Source organism: Scyliorhinus canicula, chromosome 12, assembly GCF_902713615.1.
Source record: "Scyliorhinus canicula chromosome 12, sScyCan1.1, whole genome shotgun sequence".
Lineage (NCBI taxonomy): Eukaryota > Metazoa > Chordata > Chondrichthyes > Carcharhiniformes > Scyliorhinidae > Scyliorhinus > Scyliorhinus canicula.
This window is the reverse complement of record NC_052157.1, coordinates 23501187-23520342: the sequence shown is the minus strand read 5'-3', so window position 1 is coordinate 23520342 and position 19156 is coordinate 23501187. Positions and strand designations below refer to the sequence as shown.

The 19156-nt window shown below is 44.4% G+C and overlaps 1 protein-coding gene across 1 annotated transcript in view; it reads left to right on the top strand.

Moving 5' to 3' along the window:
* The window catches only part of ap4e1 (adaptor related protein complex 4 subunit epsilon 1), a 75704-nt gene that overhangs the window by 37369 nt on the left and 19179 nt on the right, over nt 1–19156 (top strand). Inside the window, exons 9-16 of the mRNA XM_038813293.1 lie at nt 417–539; nt 706–815; nt 1391–1530; nt 4662–4774; nt 5174–5292; nt 7943–8245; nt 10178–10292; nt 18831–18966. Of these exons, the coding sequence (XP_038669221.1) occupies nt 417–539; nt 706–815; nt 1391–1530; nt 4662–4774; nt 5174–5292; nt 7943–8245; nt 10178–10292; nt 18831–18966 (1159 nt within the window). The remainder of the gene's footprint in view (nt 1–416; nt 540–705; nt 816–1390; nt 1531–4661; nt 4775–5173; nt 5293–7942; nt 8246–10177; nt 10293–18830; nt 18967–19156) is intronic.

Sequence of the window (19156 nt, the reverse complement as noted above, 5' to 3'; positions counted from 1 at the left end):
GGGTGGGATTTTCTGGCTCTTTATGCCAGCGGGATCTTCTGGTCCTTCTGACGGGGGTCCCCTGCCACGGGCTTGCTGGACCAGATGACCCTGCCGTTGTCCAATGGCAGGCTGGTTCCCGCCGCCGGGAAACGCCACGGGAAAGCCTGGAGAATCCCGACCAAGGTGTGTTGTATGAATTTGAGTACATCGTACTTCCCTGTATTGGACCTAATAATTTGGAGAAACTTTTTCTCCTATAGTGTATTTCGTAAGAACTTTGTGTGGTAAATCACTTCCACAATTTGCAAACACTTTAAGCTTATTTAAATTCATTCGGATTCCTTTATAACTTATTTTGTCTGAATATGAGCTGACTTATTTGAGACTGTAACTCCCTGATTTTTACCAACTCCTGCTTTAATATTGTTTTTCAGCAATTTTGTTTGAGTGCATTCAGACAGTATATACTATTCATCCAAAGGCGGATCTATTGGAAAAGGCAGCAAAGTGCAATGGAAAATTTATCTTGTCACCCAAAAACAACCTGAAATATTTGGGTAAGGATATTCTGTGAAGTGAATGCTTTTATTTTTGTTTTACATTTAATAATAATTAATAATCTTTATTGTCACAAGTAGGCTTACATTAACACTGCAATGAAGTTCTGTGAAAAGCCCCTTGCATACATATGGTAAAGTGAGCCAATGCATTTTCATGTTCCAGGGTTAAAAGCCCTCTCGTATGTAATCCAGCAAGATTTGAATCTAGTTCTTCAGCACCAAATGACAATAATTGAATGCCTGGATCACCCTGACCCAATTATAAAGCGAGAGGTAAGAGTTGTTTTGACCTAGGTTGTTTTAATATTAAGGCTAATGAAATGGTGCTGCTTATGTTTCAGAACATTGACGAGAAGGCACATCGAAACACATTATTCACCAGCATGTAATTTTAATTTTTCTTTTGAGGTTTGTCCAAATTAATTTCAGTAAAGAGTCATTGTAGGCTGTAAATCAAGTTTTGAAGACTGATTTTTGAGGAGTGGAAAATGCATGAGAGCCTTGGACGATTAATCCTGGTTAATCCGATTGTACAGCTTTGATTAAAAGGTTCCTTATTTCAGCGATACTGTCTTGCTGGTTTTAAAAAAAATTTAGAATACCCAATTATTTTTTCCAATTAAGGGGCAATTTAGAGTGGCCAATCTACCTATCCTGCACATCTTTGGGTTGTGGGGGTGAAACCCACGCAGACACGGGGAGAATGTGCAAACTCCACACAGGCAGTGACCCAGGGCCGGGATTCGAACCTGGGTCTTCAGCACCGTAGGTAGCAATGCTAACCACTGTGCCATCGTGCTGCCCGTCTTGCTGTTTTTAACTTCATCCAAGTTGTGCTCTTTCCGCAGACCCTAGAACTGCTCTACCGAATCACTAATGCACAGAATGTAGCTGTTATTGTCCAGAAAATGCTGGACTATCTGAGGCAAAGCAAAGATGAATACATCACCATCAGTTTAGTTGGCAAAGTAGCAGAACTCGCAGAAAAATATCCTTTCAACAAAGGCAAATCAGCTAATATTTGTAGGTGTGTGAACTAATGGACGAGATTGAATAATAAAACGTTCTGGCACTGATTGAAAATGGTGTTTGTAATTCTGATTCTGTTGAGGATGTTTGTGAAATATGAACTCAATTGTTATACAGTGGTAGATTAAAGTAGAAAATTGTGTACCGGTGGCATTTATTTTGCTAATATCAAAACCCTATGATTCACCAGGTTACGAGCACTAGGCTGTCACTTGGGTATTTTGTGTGAGTTAAAGATGGAACATTGAATGCTCGTGTTTGTTCTACTATTTTGGCTGGAGTGCAAGGCAAGTGGGGTTATGGGGATTGGGGGGGGGGGGGGGGGGATGGGCCTGCAATGTTACATTTGTATTATCAATTTGCATTTCTGTATAAATCATTATGAACAGGGTGACTTCCTGGGGTGCTTTTTGATAGAAAGTAATAGGGCACTGAATGGAGGGGAAATAAGGTCACTGGAGAAATTATTTATAAAATGTAATTCTATTTTTACTTAAATAATTAAGGAATAGGCCCTATTTTTATTTCTCCAGAATGATTTGACTTGATCGTTGTATCTTTAAGAATTATTTTGCGTTCCCTGAGGATTGTATCGAACAGCACAGCAAAGAAAGTGAGAATTCACACCTCATTTCACAGTTTGCATTGCTGGCAAACTTTGGATCAAAATAAATCACAGCTCCGCTTTCTAAAGAAGTGTTCCATAGAGTAAATGGAAGTGTTTGATTTAATTAAATTGTATTGCAGTTACGTACTTGTCCAGGCTTTCCTTTAAGGTAAAGTGCATTGTTGCAGATACATCAATCAAAGCATCTAGTTTGGGATTGTTTTTTTTTAAAATAATTTTTATTGAGAAATTTTGATTTTATACAACAATAACGCACCTTAGTAAAATACCGAAAATAACAATAATATTAACAATCATATACATTCGCCCCATCCCCATGAACAACCCAGCATTTTAACAACAACGCAAATTAACACACTATAAAGTTACAGAATAAACACTACAATAATGCACCCCCCCCCCCCCCCCCCCCCCCGGGTTGCTGCTGCTTTTGACCCAGTTACCTATCTCTGAGCCAGGAAGTCCAGAAAAGGCTGCCATCGTTTATAGAACCCTTGTATTGATCCTCTCAGGGCAAATTTGACCTTTTCCAATTTTATAAATCCCGCCATGTCACTGATCCAGGTCTCCACGCTTGGGGGCCTTGCATCCTTCCATTGTAACAGAATCCTTCGACGGGCTACTAGGGACGCAAAGGCCAGGACACCGGCCTCTTTCGCCTCCTGCACTCCCGGCTCCACCCCAACCCCAAAAATCGCGAGTCCCCACCCTGGTTTGACCCTGGATCCAACCACCCTCGACACCGTCCCCGCCACCCCCTTCCAGAATTCTTCCAGTGCTGGGCATGCCCAGAACATATGGGCATGATTCGCTGGACTCCCCGAACATCTGGTGCACCTGTCCTCACCCCCAAAGAACCTACTCATCCTAGTCCCGGACATGTGGGCCCGGTGCAGCACCTTAAATTGGATGAGACTAAGCCTCGCACATGAGGAGGAAGAGTTGACTCTCTCCAAGGCCTCCGCCCAAGTCCCGTCCTCTATTTGCTCCCCGAGTTCCTCCTCCCATTTAGCCTTCAGCTCCTCCACTGACGACTCCTCCACCTCCTGCATTACCTTATAGATGTCAGACACCTTCCCCTCTCCTACCCACACCCCCGAAAGCACTCTGTCCATCGTCCCCTGCGAGGGCAGCAAAGGGAATCCCTCTACCTGTCGCCTAGCAAACGCCTTTACCTGCAGGTATCTGAACATGTTCCCCTGGGGAAGGCCAAATTTATCTTCCAGTTCCCCCAGGCCCGCAAACCTCCCGCCAATAAACAGGTCCCTCAGTTTGCTGATGCCCGCCCTTTGCCATCCCCTGAATCCCCCATCCGTGTTCCCCGGGATGAACCGATGGTTGCCACCCAGTGGAGCCTCCATCGAGCCCCCTGTTTCCCCCCGATGCCGTCTCCACTGTCCCCAGATTCTTAGGGTCGCCGCCACCACCGGGCTCGTGGTAACCCTCTTGGGGGAGAGTGGCAACGGTGCCGTTACCATGGCACCCAGGCTCGTACCTCTACATGACGCCATCTCCATTCTTTTCCACGCCGCCCCTCCCCCCTCCATCACCCATTTACGCACCATTGACACATTGGCTGCCCAATAGTACCCCAGAAGGTTGGGCAGCGCCAGCCCGCCTCTATCCCTTCCTCGCTCCAGGAACACCCTCCTCACTCTCGGAGTCCCATGTGCCCACACAAAGCTCAGAATACTGCCGGTCACTCTCCTAAAGAAGGCCCTGGGGATAAATATGGGCAGGCACTGAAAAAGGAACAAGAACCTCGGAAGCACTGTCATTTTGACGGACTGCACCCTCCCCGCCAACGACAATGGCAGCATGTCCCACCTCCTGAACTCCTCCTCCATCTGATCTACCAGTCTGGTAAAGTTATGCTTGTGGAGAGTCTCCCTGGCCACTTGCACCCCCAGGTACCTAAAGCTCTCCCCTGCCCGCCTAAGCGGGAGCCTACCAATTCCTTCCTCCTGGTCTCCAGGGTGCACCACAAACACCTCGCTCTTGCCTAAGTTTAATTTATAACCTGAGAAGGTCCCAAACTCGGCTAGTAACTCCATCACTCCCGGCATCCCTCCCACCGGGTCCGCCACATACAGTTTGGGATTGTTAATTGTACCCACGTGTGTGCCAGGCATAAGAATGCAGAGCAACAATTGTATCAGTAGCTAATCTTAGCAAAAATGTGAGAATAAAGTGGAACACTCATTTAATCTGTACTATTTGGTGCTAAAAGTAGTAAAAGGAAAATAAAATAAAAAATTATAATTTCAGATTAACATTTTTAAAAGCTGGCAAATTAGAAAATTGTCTTTGATACATTATTCAGTACAACTTTGTATTGAAATGCACTGTACCCATTTCTCCCAACCTCTCTTTGTACCCCCCACTTTGCGCGTGCACACACATCTATGTTGCTGAATTAGCTCCATTTTGGGTTCAGTTTCTGTCCTTGACAACCCACAAACATATGCTCCCACCAATGAGTGGTTTATCCAAACCATGAATGCCGTATTCTCAGTAGGTGGAGACATGATACCGGCAGATATTCCAAACAACTTCCTGAGGCTGCTGGCTGAAGGTAATTAAACAGCAGGATGCTGGAAAAATGTAATAATTATAGATAAGTCTTAGATGGTTCTAACCTGTAACAAAGTAATTTCAATTCATTAATTGCTCTTTTAATGCATGGCAGTGGAAAAAGCATTCAAATTCGTACCGATTTCTGTTTTTCTTTTTCATTTCTGACACACTCTAGAGTAGTCACTCTAACAAGCCCATTTAAATTGTTTTTTTAAAGTAAATATGTTCATCTATGTGTGTAGTTTGTAATATGTGCTGTTCCATCATGTATGGTTGACTACATTGATGATTTTTTCCAAAGGTGGCTCTTGAAGGTATATTTTGTAGAAAATGTTTACAACATTTTAATATTGAATGTTCTAATATTTAAAATGCAACTTTTTTTTAAACCCTCTAGGATTTGATGATGAAGTGGAAGACAAACAGCTGAGGCTTTATGCAGTGAATTCCTATCTTGCCCTTTTGGAAAAGAATAATATTCAATATCCTCAGAGATTTCTGCAGGTTATGAGCTGGGTAAGACTGCAGCTAAAATTAATTGAGTAGGTGAGCGGATCGGCAGTGTACGGATCTTGCGGGCACGTCGTGTGCTATCAGCCACATTCTGAAATACTTATCAGGGAAACTGAACTGATTAGAAGTGGCTACCAGTGACAGTGAAACAATTACCGGTCTTGTATGGACTGATGGCAGACTGGTTGACTGGCTGACATAACAATTCCATCTTGAATTCCACTTGAATTTAATAGCCCAGACACCTGGCACTCTTTGTTTGCGTGGCAGGCATTCTAGCTCCCTGCGAGAAAAAGCATTTCTGAACTGGATGTATTTTGTTTGCTCTGTTCTTTAATGGATGTGGCGTTGCTGGCAAGGCCAGTGTTTGCTGATCCCTAATTACCCTTGAACAAAGTGTCACGCTCGACCATTTCACAGGGCAGTTAAGATTCAATCACATTGCTGTGGGTCCAGAGTCACATGTAGGCCAGACCAGGTCAGGGCAGCAGATCTCCTTCCCTCAAGGACATTAGGGAATCAGATGGGTTTTTACAATAGTGATAGTTTGTCACCATTACAGAGACCAGCTTTCTATTCCAGGTTTATTAATTGGATTAAACTTCCACCAGCTACCATGGTGGAATTTGAGCCCATGTCCTTTGAGCATTAGCCAGGATTCTGGATTATGAGTCCAAGGGCATTACAGCTTTGCCACCATCTCCCTTTGATTTATATAATTTATATAATTTCCTCATTGCCTAATTGCACACGGGGCTAAAGCCATAAGACATGGGAGCAGAGTTAGGCCATTCAGCTTATCGGGCCTGCTCCGCCATTCAATCATGGCTGATATGTTTCTCATCTCCATTCTCCTGCCTTCTCCTCATAACCCCTGATCCCCATATTAGTCAACAACCTATCAAAGACGCTCAGCGATCTGGCCTCCACAGCCTTCTGCGGCAAAGAGTTCCACAGATTCACCACCCCTGGCTGAAGAAATTCCTTCTCCTCCAGTCTGGGGCTATGCCTTCGGGTTCCAGTTTTTCCTACGTGTGGAAAAATCCTCTCCATGTCCACTCTATCCAGGCCTCTCAGTATCCTGTGAGTTTCAATAAGATTCCCCTCATCCTTCTAAACTCTAAACAACGAGTTCAGATCCAGAGTCCTCAACCGCTCCTCATGACAAGCTCTTTATTCTAGGGATCATTCTTGTGAACCTGCTCTGGACCCTTTCCAAGGCCAGCAAATCCTTCCTTAGATATGGGCCCAAAGCTGCGCTCAATATTCCAAATGGGATCTGTCCAGAGCTTTATCTAGCCTCGGAAGTAGATCCCTGGTCTTGTATTCTAGCCCTCTCGACATGAATGCTAACATTGCATTTGCCTTCCCAGCTGCCTTCTGCACGTGAACCTTAAGAGAATCTCGAACTAATACTCCCAAGTCCCTTTGTGCTACTGATTTCCTAAGCATCTTCCTATTTAGAGAATAGTCTGTGCCTCCATTCTTCCTACCAAAGTGCATAACCTCAAACTTTTCCACATTGCATTTCATCTGTCACTTCATTGCCCGCACACCTACCCTTCCAATCCTTCTGCAGCACCCCGCCGGCTTCCTCAATACTACCTGTCCCTCTGCATATCTTTGCATTATCTGCAAACTTAGCTACAGTGCCTTCAGTTCCTCCTTCCAGATCATTAATGTAAATTGTGAAAAGTTGTGGTCCCAGCACAGACGCCTGAGGCACACCACTAGTCACTGGCTGCCATCCTAAAAGAGACCCCTTTATCCCCACTCTCTGTCTTCTGCCAGTCAGCCAATCCTATATCCATGCGACTATCTTATCCTTAACATCACAGGCTCTTAACTTTAATATAACCTCCTATATGGCACCTTGTCAAAGCCCTTCTGGAAATATAAATAGATCACATCCACTGGTTCTCCTTCGTCTAACTAGTCCTGTGTTTGCTTAAAACATCTGTAAACTCAAGTGAACATTTCTACAACCTGCTCAAATAATTTTTATGCTCACTTTTACCAGTTTTCCCCTACTGAAGGGATTGACTACATATTGGGATACAGTAGTCATGGATGCCTAGTCATGTGGCCCATAACATTTATACTGCCTAGTTGACCATAGCATTTCCAGGTGGGCTGGATGGATACCACTTGGGAGTCGGACAGTTGGCTGTTAATTTGTCGCTACCTAACCCAGGTGATGTCAATGCCACTTGGAGTCTACATACTGCAACCCTGCCTAAGATTGAATAAAGAAACATAGACTAGTGGGCCCTGTCTCGATCTTGCAGTACAACTACCTGGATGAGCTTCCTGGGCCATAGCAAGAACTTGCTCTTTATTTCCATTGCCCTTTTTGAACTACAGTCACAACCTGTATGTCCTGCCTCTGTCATTTCATGTCACATGCAAGGGACATTGGTATACAACGTATGCATGGAGACATACAAAATTGTGCTAAGACACTGGCTGGGGTTTTATGACCATAGGTCTGATGCCGCCTGTTCATTTTAAATGGGTTTTGATCAAGAAATCTGTGACAGAACATTTGCAAGTCTTAAAAATAAAAGCACTGTTGCTCTTTAGAAACCATGGAAATTCATTTCACACTCAGCATTTAGTTGCTTGTAATATTTTTGTGTCTCACATGTATCAGGTGCTGGGAGAGTATTCCTACCTCAAAACAGAAGCCAAAGCAGAAGACATCATACAGAGCCTACATTGTTTACTCGGGAAGAGCTCTGCAAGCTTAGAAACAAAAGCCTGGATTTTCAGTGCAATTACCAAACTCTTTCGTCTGACACTGAATGCCAAAATGCTGCCTGAAGTCATGCAAAACTATGGCAATTCAATGGATTCTTGTTTGAGACAATGCTCTTTTGAATTGAAGCAGCTTGTTGAGAACAAAGAGATAATGAACACAGTTTTACCTCTGGATGAAAGTTGCAATGATATAGTGGTAAGTCCCTGATGGTAACGTTTGTTAACAAAAGTATAATATGTTTATGATGTGGAGATGCCGGTGTTGGACTGGGGTGGACACAGTAAAAAGTCTTACAACACCAGGTTAAAGTCCAACAGGTTTGTTTTGAATCACTAGCTTTCGGAGCTGCGAAACAAACCTGTTGGACTTTAACCTGGTGTTGTAAGACTTCATAATATGTTTAAGTAGGGCTAAAACAACTGACTATGAGCTAATCCTTGAAAGTGCAGAGGAAATAATTGTTTTGTTAAAAAGCAGTGTCCAGCTTCCTTGTTCATAGAGTCATAGAATTTACAGTGCAGTAGGAGGCCATTCGGCCCATCGAGTCTGCACCGGCCCTTGGAAATAGCACCCTGCCTAAGTCCACACCTCCACCCAATCCCAGCAACCCCACCCATCCTTTTTGGACACTTGAGGGCAATTTAGCATGGTCAATCCACCTAATCTGCACATCTTTGGACTGTGGGAAGAAACCGGAGCACCCAGAGGAAACCCACGTAGACACGGGGAGAAGTGCAAACTTCGCACAGACAGTGACCCAAGCCAGGAATCGAACCTGGGACCCTGGAGCTGTGAAGCAACAGTGCTAACCAATGTGCTACCGTGCCCCCCCCCCCCCCCCCCCCCCCCCCCCCCTATTGTTGCCTCAATTCCGACGTGCAGTTCTTGGTGGGTCCCAGATATGATCCCTGAAAGCACGTTGGAGCTTTAAGTCGAAAAAATGTATTTATATAGCACCTTTCTCCTCTCAAGGGTATTTCAAATTGTTCGACAGCTGATAAATAATTTTTGAAATGCATGTCAGTGATCATCACTGCCAGTTTTCATACATTGACAATCTGTGGAACTGATTGAGGGGTGACGATAACAGGAAAATTTCCTGAAATTCTAGGGAAAAAACATAATTGACCAGGCAAATCTGGCAATGCGGTGCTGCTAGCCTATGTGCTTAGGTGCTGGAGCGAGGCGTGAGCCCATTGGCTTTTTAATCTGAGAGGTGCGTGCTAATCACTGTGACAAGTTGACAGCGTTTACCTTTGGCCTCTGGGTATGACACACCAGCCCCTATACTTCCTCCAGAAACTAAGGAAATTCGGCATGTCCACATTGACTCTTAACCAATTTTTGCAGATGCACCATAGAAAGCACCCTATCTAGCTGCGTCAAAGCTTGGCATGGCAACTGCTCGGCTGAAGACTGTAAGAAACTACCAAGAGTCGTGAACATAGCCCAATCCATCATGCAAACCTGCCTCCCATCCATTGACTATCTACACCTCCCGCTGCCTTGGGAAAGCGGGCAGCATAATCAAAGACCCTTCCCACCCGGGTTATTCTCTTTTCCAACCACTTCCATTGCGCAGCAGATACAAAAGTCTAAGAGTGCGCACTAATAGATTCAAAAACAGCCTTTTCCCTGCTGTTACCAGTCACTTGACTATTCTGGACTGAACTGATCTCTCTATGTATCTTCTCCACTGTTGTTGCGCTATATTCCATGTGCTTCACCCAATGTCTATATCAATGTATTTTCATTGTGTTTTTATCGTACGTCCTATGTTTTTCCTAGCATGGAACGATTTTCCTGGACTGTACGCAGAACAATACTTTCCACTGTACCTCGGTACACATGACAATAAATGTAATCTAATCTAATCTGGAATGGGGGGGTAGTGGAATCAGTGGGGGTTCTTGCTCCTCACAATTATCTGGCCGTTCCTGTTGCACATTGATTGACATGATCCGGTCAGGACACCATTGAAGAATCTGCTGACCTCCGCTTTGTGAGAAGGGGGGGGCTTTAGGTTGTAAAGTTTTAACTAACTTTCAATTCTACATGCAGATATAACTTTCAGCTAGAAAAGTGAAACTATGCAATTTCATAAGCAGGTTTGTTTTGCTTACTTAGGTTGATGCTTCATTATCTTTTCTTGATGGTTTCGTTGCTGATGCCTTGGGGCATGGAGCTGCCCCTTATAAGCCACATCATCAAAGACAGGAAGAGAGGTTGTCACAAGAGAAAGGTAAAAGAAAATCCAATTTTTATGGTGAGTTGGTAGAGCAGTGGAAATTATGCACTAATTTGGAGATATTGAGGTTTGTGTTCAATTGCATGAAGAGCGGATTTCCAATCTCTGCGAGCTGCTTGGTGAACCCCTGAGTAATCATCAGGCATTTCCCATCGTTAGAAGGAGGCATTAAAAATACTGGTGGGATCAGTGAAAGATGGCTTAATTATATGTGATAGGAGTCATCATCAGCATCCCAGGAGACAAACGTAATGTCTGCTTATAGAACCATGTATGAATTGAGAAGTGCAGAGAACATGTTGCTATGGAGCCTGATGTGGGGAAAATACATTCAATTTGGTGATTCTTGCTATGGAGGGAGTGCAGCGAAGGTTTAACAGGCTGATTCCTGGGATGGCGGGACGGTCATGAGGAGCGACTAAATCGGTTAGGATTATATTCATTGGAGTTTAGAAGAGTGAGAGGGGATCTCATAGAAACGTACAAAAATCTAACCGGATTAGACAGGGTATATTCAGAAAGAAAGTTCCCGATGATGGGGGAGTCCCAGAACTAGGGGCCATAGTTTGAGGATAAGGGATGAACCTTTAAGGACTGATGTGAGGAGAACTTTCTTCACTTAGAGTGGTAAATCTGTGGAATTCGCTGCCACAAAAAGTAGTTGAGGTCAAAACGTGTAATTTCAAGAAAGAATTAGAATTGCTCTTGGGGCTAAAGGGATCAAGGAATATGGGGGAAAGGTGGGATCAGGGTATTGAACTTGATCAGCCATGATCATAATGAATGGCGGAAGAGGTTCGAAGGGCCGAATGGCCGCCTCCTATTTTCTGTCTGTCTTTGTTTCCTCTGAAAGGGTGCATGGTCATTGTGAACTGGGTGCTTGGTCTGGCTGTGGGGAATGGCAGGAATTTATGATCAGTGATTGTTGAAAATCCAAATGACACTTGACTTTTCTTTTTTAGGTTCCCATTTTTAGAATATGAATAGACTTGAACTGAACTAGACTTCATTTTTTCGTGATATAAAAATGTAAAATTACCCAGGGTTGCACGAGACTGGTTCCAAGCATGACGCCGGCTGCCGCGCCTAATGACGCGTCATTAGGCGCGTCAGCCGGCGTCATGCTTGGCGCGCGGCCTTGACGACCATCGTCAAGGCCGCACCGCCGAGACCCCCGGGGCCCCGCTCCTAGCCCCGATGTGGGGGGAGAATCGGGTCCCGGGAGGGGGCGCGGAGGCTGCCGTGGGTGACGGCCTCTTTCCGGCAGCCTTCCCGATTCTCCGCCGTTGCGAAGAATCGCGCCCTTGGACTCTGGATTTTCACGTCTCCAGTCTCCAGTACAAGTAAAGGAATGTGTGTACTTACCACAGAAGATAGAAAGCTGATTTCACATATCAGAGCTCTTTTTGTATTGTCAGCTTTCTGGTGTTGCTACTTTGGCATAGATACATTTTTTGGAATAGTTTTATGTTCAATGGGTTAAGAGCGCTATCATTGTAAAGGGTTATTGATGAATAGGTTATTTTGATATACAGGTCATGCTGCAGTAATCTCGCAGAATGAACAGTCATTGGGACTAGGAGCTTTGTCACTTCCCCATTAGCTGTTTTTGATGGAAGTGGAGGACAACATTTTTGACTTTTTTTTAATCATCTGTTATAGCTCACTGTGATAGGATTTACTGATACAGATGTTAGTGATGTGTAAACAGCTGCTGAAGTGGCGAGGTGAGGAAAAATGGATAAATATCCCATTATACCCGGGTAACATTAATGATCTTAAAGCCAGGTCATGCCCTTTTTAATTAACTGATTTATAGAACATAGAACAGTACAGCACAGAACAGGCCCTTCGGCCCTCAATGTTGTGCCGAGCCATGATCACCCTACTCAAACCCACGTATCCACCCTATACCCATAACCCAACAACGCCCCCCCCCCCTTAACCTTACTTTTATTAGGACACTACGGGCAATTTAGCATGGCCAATCCACCTAACCCGCACATCTTTGGACTGTGGGAGGAAACCGGAGCACCCGGAGGAAACCCACGCACACATGGGGAGGACGTGCAGACTCCACACAGACAGTGACCCAGCCGGGAATCGAACCTGGGACCCTGGAGCTGTGAAGCATTTATGCTAACCATCATGCTACCCTGCTGCCCCTATATATAGCAGCACTATATATAATGTAGTGAATTCCTTATGATTAGAATCTTTATAATACTGGATCTTCATCAATCCCTGTTCAGTGAATTTTTTGTGTGCATCACTGGCATTTTGCTGCCCATCCCTAATTGCTCTTGAACTGAATGGCTTGCTAGGCTGTTTTAGAGGGCAGTTAAAAGTCAACCCCATTATTGTGAGCCTGGAGTCACGAATAGGTCAGGCATGGTAAGGGTGATAGATTTCATTCCATAAAGGGCCAGATTTTAAAAATATGACCATCAATCATAGTTTCATGGTCACCATCACGGAGAACCCCTTTATATTCCAGATTTGAATTAAATTTAAGTTCCACCAGCTGCCGTGGTGTGATTTGAACATGCGTCCCCAGAGCACTAACCCAGTGGCACTCCCACAATGCCACTGTCCACTGGTTAATTGAATATTACATTATATATCTTCACAACTTTCAACTTTCAGAATGTAAGATTTATTTTAAAATGCTCAGCAGAAAACAAGCCTGCAATTTGTAATTCAAGCTTGTCCAGCCGTCTAGACAGTGAACTTGTCGTCCTGTCTTGGGTGTGTCCAGTGTAATCCTGGGAAAGGAGGGCATGGAGCTATAGCTGAAATTATTTAACAGGTGAAGTGTTCAGTTAGGAGGTTATGAAGAGGATGAGATAGTTATCATTACTTAATTTTGCTGGGGGAAAAAGTGACACTGAACTCTAAATTTAATCGAAGATTTTTAAAACTCTTCCACCTGCCACCCTTGCCCACAACCACCCTGTGCCTGACGGAAACTGTACAGTAGTTGAAATGGTTGAAAGCCAGTTATTCACCCACTCTAATTCCAATGCCTTCCCACCCTGTCCTGTTCTTTACCTTCAATGGCAAGCCTGATCTACAGTTTTAATTTGAGGTTGTTGGCGACAGCAGTGAAGTTTACATTGTCAGGCCAAACCTGTGTTTGGGGTTAATGCTGAGACCGTGGTCCAGAATAGGCCCCTTTCATCCAAGTAAGCATTTTCGCAGAAGGAAATCCTGGGCCTCCCTTGTCCCAGGTTACCCTCCCAGTTGCAGCCAGATCACCTTCCTCCTTTCTCATTCCCCCACCTTCAACGTACTGCTGGGGCTCAAGCCCTAACTGTGGCCTCCTGCTGTTAAATTAGCATTAAGATCGATTGGGCCAGGAAGGCACGGTGGTGCAGTGGTTAGCACTGCTGCCTCGCGGCACTGAGGACCCGGGTTCAATCCTGGCCCCAAGTCACTGACCGTGTGGAATTTGCACGTTCTCCCTGTGTTTGCATGGGTCTCACCCCCACAACCAAAAGATGTGCAGGGTAAGTAGATTGGCCATGCTAAATTGTCCCTTAATTGGGAAAAAATAATTGGGTGCTCTAAATTTATTTTTAAAATGATCGATTGGGCCTTCCCACCCCGCTGTGTGTGCTGCCCACTTTGGAGTCTGTCCATTTTAAGTCGGGGCTGATATTGTTGGTCTTATTGAAGTCTATGTTCATTTTGATCATTTCAGATTGTTTAATATTTTTATTGTTTGCCATCTTATTTTGCTGAAGAACCATTTGTCTAAAACCTGATCATTTATTTTTGCGTGCTGAAGGGAGCAGCCTGATGTGGGAAAATACTCTCAATTTGGTGCTTCCCAATCAATGAAACCTGCCGCCTCATTTGGACTTTCTCATAGTTCAGATATGTTCACCATTGCGCCACTATACCGGTAGCATGGTGGTTAGCATAAATGCTTCACAGCTCCAGGGTCCCAGGTTCGATTCCCGGCTGGGTCACTGTCTGTGCGGAGTCTGCACGTCCTCCCCGTGTGTGCGTGGGTTTCCTCCGGGTGCTCCGGTTTCCTCCCACAGTCCAAAGATGTGCGGGTTAGGTGGATTGGCCATGCTAAATTGCCCGTAGTGTCCTAAAAAGTAAGGTTAAGGGGGTTGTTGGGTTGCGGGTATAGGGTGGATACGTGGGTTTGAGTAGGGTGATCATTGCTCGGCACAACATCGAGGGCCGAAGGGCCTGTTCTGTGCTGTACTGTTCTATGTTCTATACCCTGAGTGGTAAGAAGCTCTCCCTCTGTCCCCTACCTTTACAAAATACCTAAAAGACATCGGGCTCCCTGCATTCCTACCACACTAGATACCCGAATCTGTTCAAATGGAATTTCCAAATTTACTACTATTAGCTGCTTTTCTGCTGTAACCAAAAATTATTGATGATGGTTCATTGCTTTTACTAGTTCAGTAAATTGTAATAATATTGTACATTGGTGAATTGTTGACTCAAGTTGCGTGGGTATTTTGTTATCTCTGACTTTTATATAATGGTATTATTTTGAAAAATGAAATCCGATTGCTTTAAGAGGGTGGACTGGTCAGGGCTAGGTCTGACTCATGCTTGAAAAGGTGACGCACAGACAGGCTTACAGATAGCATTTACGTTTCATCCACTTTAATACGTTTCAGATTTAAAATCTTTGGTCTATTACATAAATGCCCTTGAAATCAATTATGCCTCAGCGGAAAAACAATCTTTTTCAAGCCCTCGATGATTTACGTTTGAGAAATTGCTTATTAGTTTAACAACTGAACCTACCTCCAGCAATAAATGCTTAGGCTAGACAGTAATGTCAGACATACGCTTGGCATTTGAGCGATTGGCTTTCTCCTCCATGTTTAGTCCACTCTTCTCTTCAGTAAGCTAGTTAATGCGTAGTCACTATTTGTTTGCGCAACCAAGGACATTGGGGATTGAAGATCAGCCTTGGGATGTGAATCACCTGAGCTAGGGGCAGAAAAGAAAGAACTACTTGTGTTCATGTAGCTGAAAGACATGAAATACCTTTTCCGGACTGTTACACAGGCCAATCTAGCAGCTATTCTTTAGAACCAACCCCTATCCTACAAGAACATTAGAGATCACTTAGTTTTAATTAAAGGTGAGCAGCCTTCGCCTGGTCTAATCAATACCATAAATATAGGGCAGAATTTGACAGTGTCAGATGCAGACTGAAACTGATGTTTAATTCTCCGGTTACACAGCCTAGTTTTCTCTCCAAACACTAAGCCTCTTGGAGCCCAAAAATGAGTGGGCTGTGACTCTGGGGCAGGCCTCAGAGCCAGCGACTGGCTCCACAGATATTGGGGTGCCATCTTTCAAGGGCTCCCTGGTCATCACTGCAGCTTAACTGCCCCCCCACCCCGGGGCCATTTCTCGCTGGCATTGCAACACCTCCCACCATCCCACCAGCAGAAGTATAGATGCCCCCCCCCCCCCCCACCCACCCCCCCCCCACTCCCGGGGAGTGGCCAAACCTGTTGTGGACCTTGCCACGTCATCAAGGTATGAAGTGGTGGTGGTGGGGGGTCACTAATAAGATTTAAATTGATGTGAATACGTTAAAATGAGGCTCACATCGTTTGGATGTGTAAACCTCAAAGTTGCTGGCGAGGGCGAGGATAATCTGGAAAGGCAATCTCTCTGTAGAATCGTGTTTCACGATTCGTGTGGGATTTTCTGCCTGTGCCGCCAATCCCACACGTGGCTAATGCCGGGCTCCGAATCACCCCCATCATTAATTTTTCAACCTTCTGGTTACAGTAATGTTTGGTCACCTTGCTCTCTAATCGTGCCAACTTAATGCTTAACTATCTCTTGGTTAGGAGCATGTTGAAAAATTAACAAAAGCTTGTTATTGAAAAGGAGTTTAACGTCTAGCCGAAGGTGTAGTATTACATAGAACATAGAACAGTACAGCACAGAACAGGCCTTTCGGCCCTCGATGTTGTGCCGAGCAATGATCACCCTACTCAAACCCACGTATCCACCCTATACCCGCAACCCAACCCCTCCCCTTAACCTTACTTTTTAGGACACTACGGGCAATTTAGCATGGCCAATCCACCTAACCCGCACATCTTTGGACTGTGGGAGGAAACCGGAGCACCCGGAGGAAACCCACGCACACACGGGGAGGACGTGCAGACTCCGCACAGACAGTGACCCAGCCGGGAACTGAACCTGGGACCCTGGAGCTGTGAAGCATTCATGCTAACCACCATGCTACCGTGCTGCCTCAACTACTTTGACTGCGTGGTTAATACCCATTAGCCAATGAATTGTGGGCCATGTTATGTGGATTTTGTTTGGAGGCCAGAAGTTAGCTTTGCCAAATTAAACTATTCTGCTAACTTTTAATTTTTTTTTTTTCTTAAAAAAAATATTAAAGCATCATTCCTCCTTCCCCTCTTTTTGATAGACCCTTCCTTGGAAATGGGAGCTGGCTGATTCTGGCCTCTGGTACGTCTGCTTTTGGCCATTGTCACTGGCCTTTGTCTCCTTCCCTGCCCTCGATTTCAGCAACTCCCTCAGCTGCTTGGCTAAAATCAGCCCCTCATTGGTGGCAGAATCAAGGATGCAAAGCCATGCTCTGAGCTCTGCCTAGATGTCCAATTAGTCAGTTGCGAGGTGGGAGTGAGACTGTGACAGGGAAAACAGTATTTGATTAATAATCTCTTCAGGAAATAATCATGTAAGAAAGACGGAGGGTGTTGCTTCATCGAAAAGAATTACCTAACAGGGAACAAGTGCTGGTGGTTAGGTTTCAAAATTAGGATTAGTTTGGATAGCTCTTTCATGGCACCGAAACAGTGGGCCAAATGGCCTCCTTCAATGCACTATGTTGCTAGGTTACAGATAGGAATCACAGCCGTCAAATGTAATTTTCAGATTTTGTTTACAGAGGTGGGAACGAGACTTTTTTTAAATTCTGAGACCGTGCCCATTTTGTAAAATACAAAATGTAAAGTACCCAATTCTGTTTTTCCAATCAAGGGGCAGTTTAGCGTGGCCAATCCACCCACCCTGCACATCTTTGGGCTGCGGGGTTGTGACCCACGCAGACACGGGGAAAATGTGCAAACTCCACACGATAGTGACCCGGGGCCGGGATCGAACCCGGGTCCTCAGCGCCGTGAGGCAGCAGTACCAGCCACCGTGCCGCCCTGAGATCTTGCTCAACTTGTCATTTAGAAAGACTTCTGACTGACGTTTATATGGCCTGTACAATATTTCTCCGAAACGTTAAGTGCTTCATGTGAGTTTGCGGTCGCCGTTATTATGCAAGCAGGCAAGGCAGCCATCCTACCTATGGTTGGATTGCAAAAGCATCAGCGAGTTGCATGACACTTTCATCTGTTTTATGGCGCCATTGGCTAATGAAAAAATGTTGACCTAAAGACCGGGAGAGTTCCTTGCTTTCTTTTGGGCCTTGGCTATATATCCCATTTAAAGGAGTTATGTCATTGCCCAGGTCGTGTGTTCTCAAGTGACCATACTGGTTTTTATTTTCCCTTTCTTGGAGGAAGTGAAATTGCACTGGCGTTGTTAATATGCTAGCATTTATTTTGCATTTGTGTTCGCTCGGGTGATGAAGCGGTCTTGCTGGAGAATAAGCAATCTTCATTGAAACCTATTGACAGTAACAAAATGCTCCACTTGTAGCGAAAGCTAGCTGGAGTCGGGAACTGCTCCCCTAAATTATTCAGACAAAGGGATTACATTGTATCAAACTAATGGCCCCAGAAATTGATGGATCTGTGCCGTTAATATGAATTGATCTTGAGGCTGGCCATTCAAGTCTTAAGGACCCTCGCAATGAAATGATTTATGATCCTGACACGCCATCCAACCTTGGAATTGCCAAACTGGAGAATCACTCCCATAGGTAATAAATTGTTCCGAGAGGATCTTAACAATTAAAATATATATTCTGAGAATTTTTTCTGTGTTTCTTTTGTCTCCCTCATTCCACTCTTCCTTCCCCTCTTTTTATTTCTCGTTCTGTATCTAGTTGACTCTGAATTGGCCCTGCTTCTTCCTCTGTTGTTGGGTCTGTTTCTTTCTGTATCTTTAAATTTCACTGCTCGAGAGAGAGAGAGAGACCATTGGACCTGGTGTTCATGAGGCTCAGACGTCCCATTCATATTGTCTGCTGCAATGCATTTTGTGTGGACTGTTAAATTAATTTGTTGAGAGAGAGCACCTCCAAGTGGCAAACTGGAATTGAAGCAGATGTCATCAGGAAATACTGTGCAATGGAGTGAAAAGAATCTTCGTCACATCAAATCTAGTAAAGATCTTTTGTGACTTGTGTTTAAATGCTGGGTTAGTGAACATTGGAACAGGAAATAGTGAATATTTCCTGCAACAAGAGCAAATGTGGGGAAAGATGTTTTTCATTTTGTTCTGAATAATTTAACTTTATCCAGATTTGCTTGATGGCTCCAATATTCTGTTTAAAAACTTATTGCACAAATTGAAAAATGTGATTTTATTTTGCTGCAGTGTTGAACTTTGAACCGTATGGGCTGTCTTTTGCTACAAGCCCACAGACCTCCAGTGTTACAGGAAGGCAGTCTCCAACAGGATTATCCTTCAATTCAGAGATTTCTTGCAACAGCACAGAAACTGGATTAAAAGAGTAAGTTTAGGCTATTTTGGTTAATATCAGCAGATGGAAGAACGAATGTTTGTTTAGTGTGTGTGCTAGGATCATTCCTTGGGACTATTCATCCCGGTTTCCCAATCATAACTCTACTCAGCTTGACGATGCACTGATTTGTCACTGACTGAGTGCTATTTTAATCATCCCCTGCTAAATTAATTTGGAA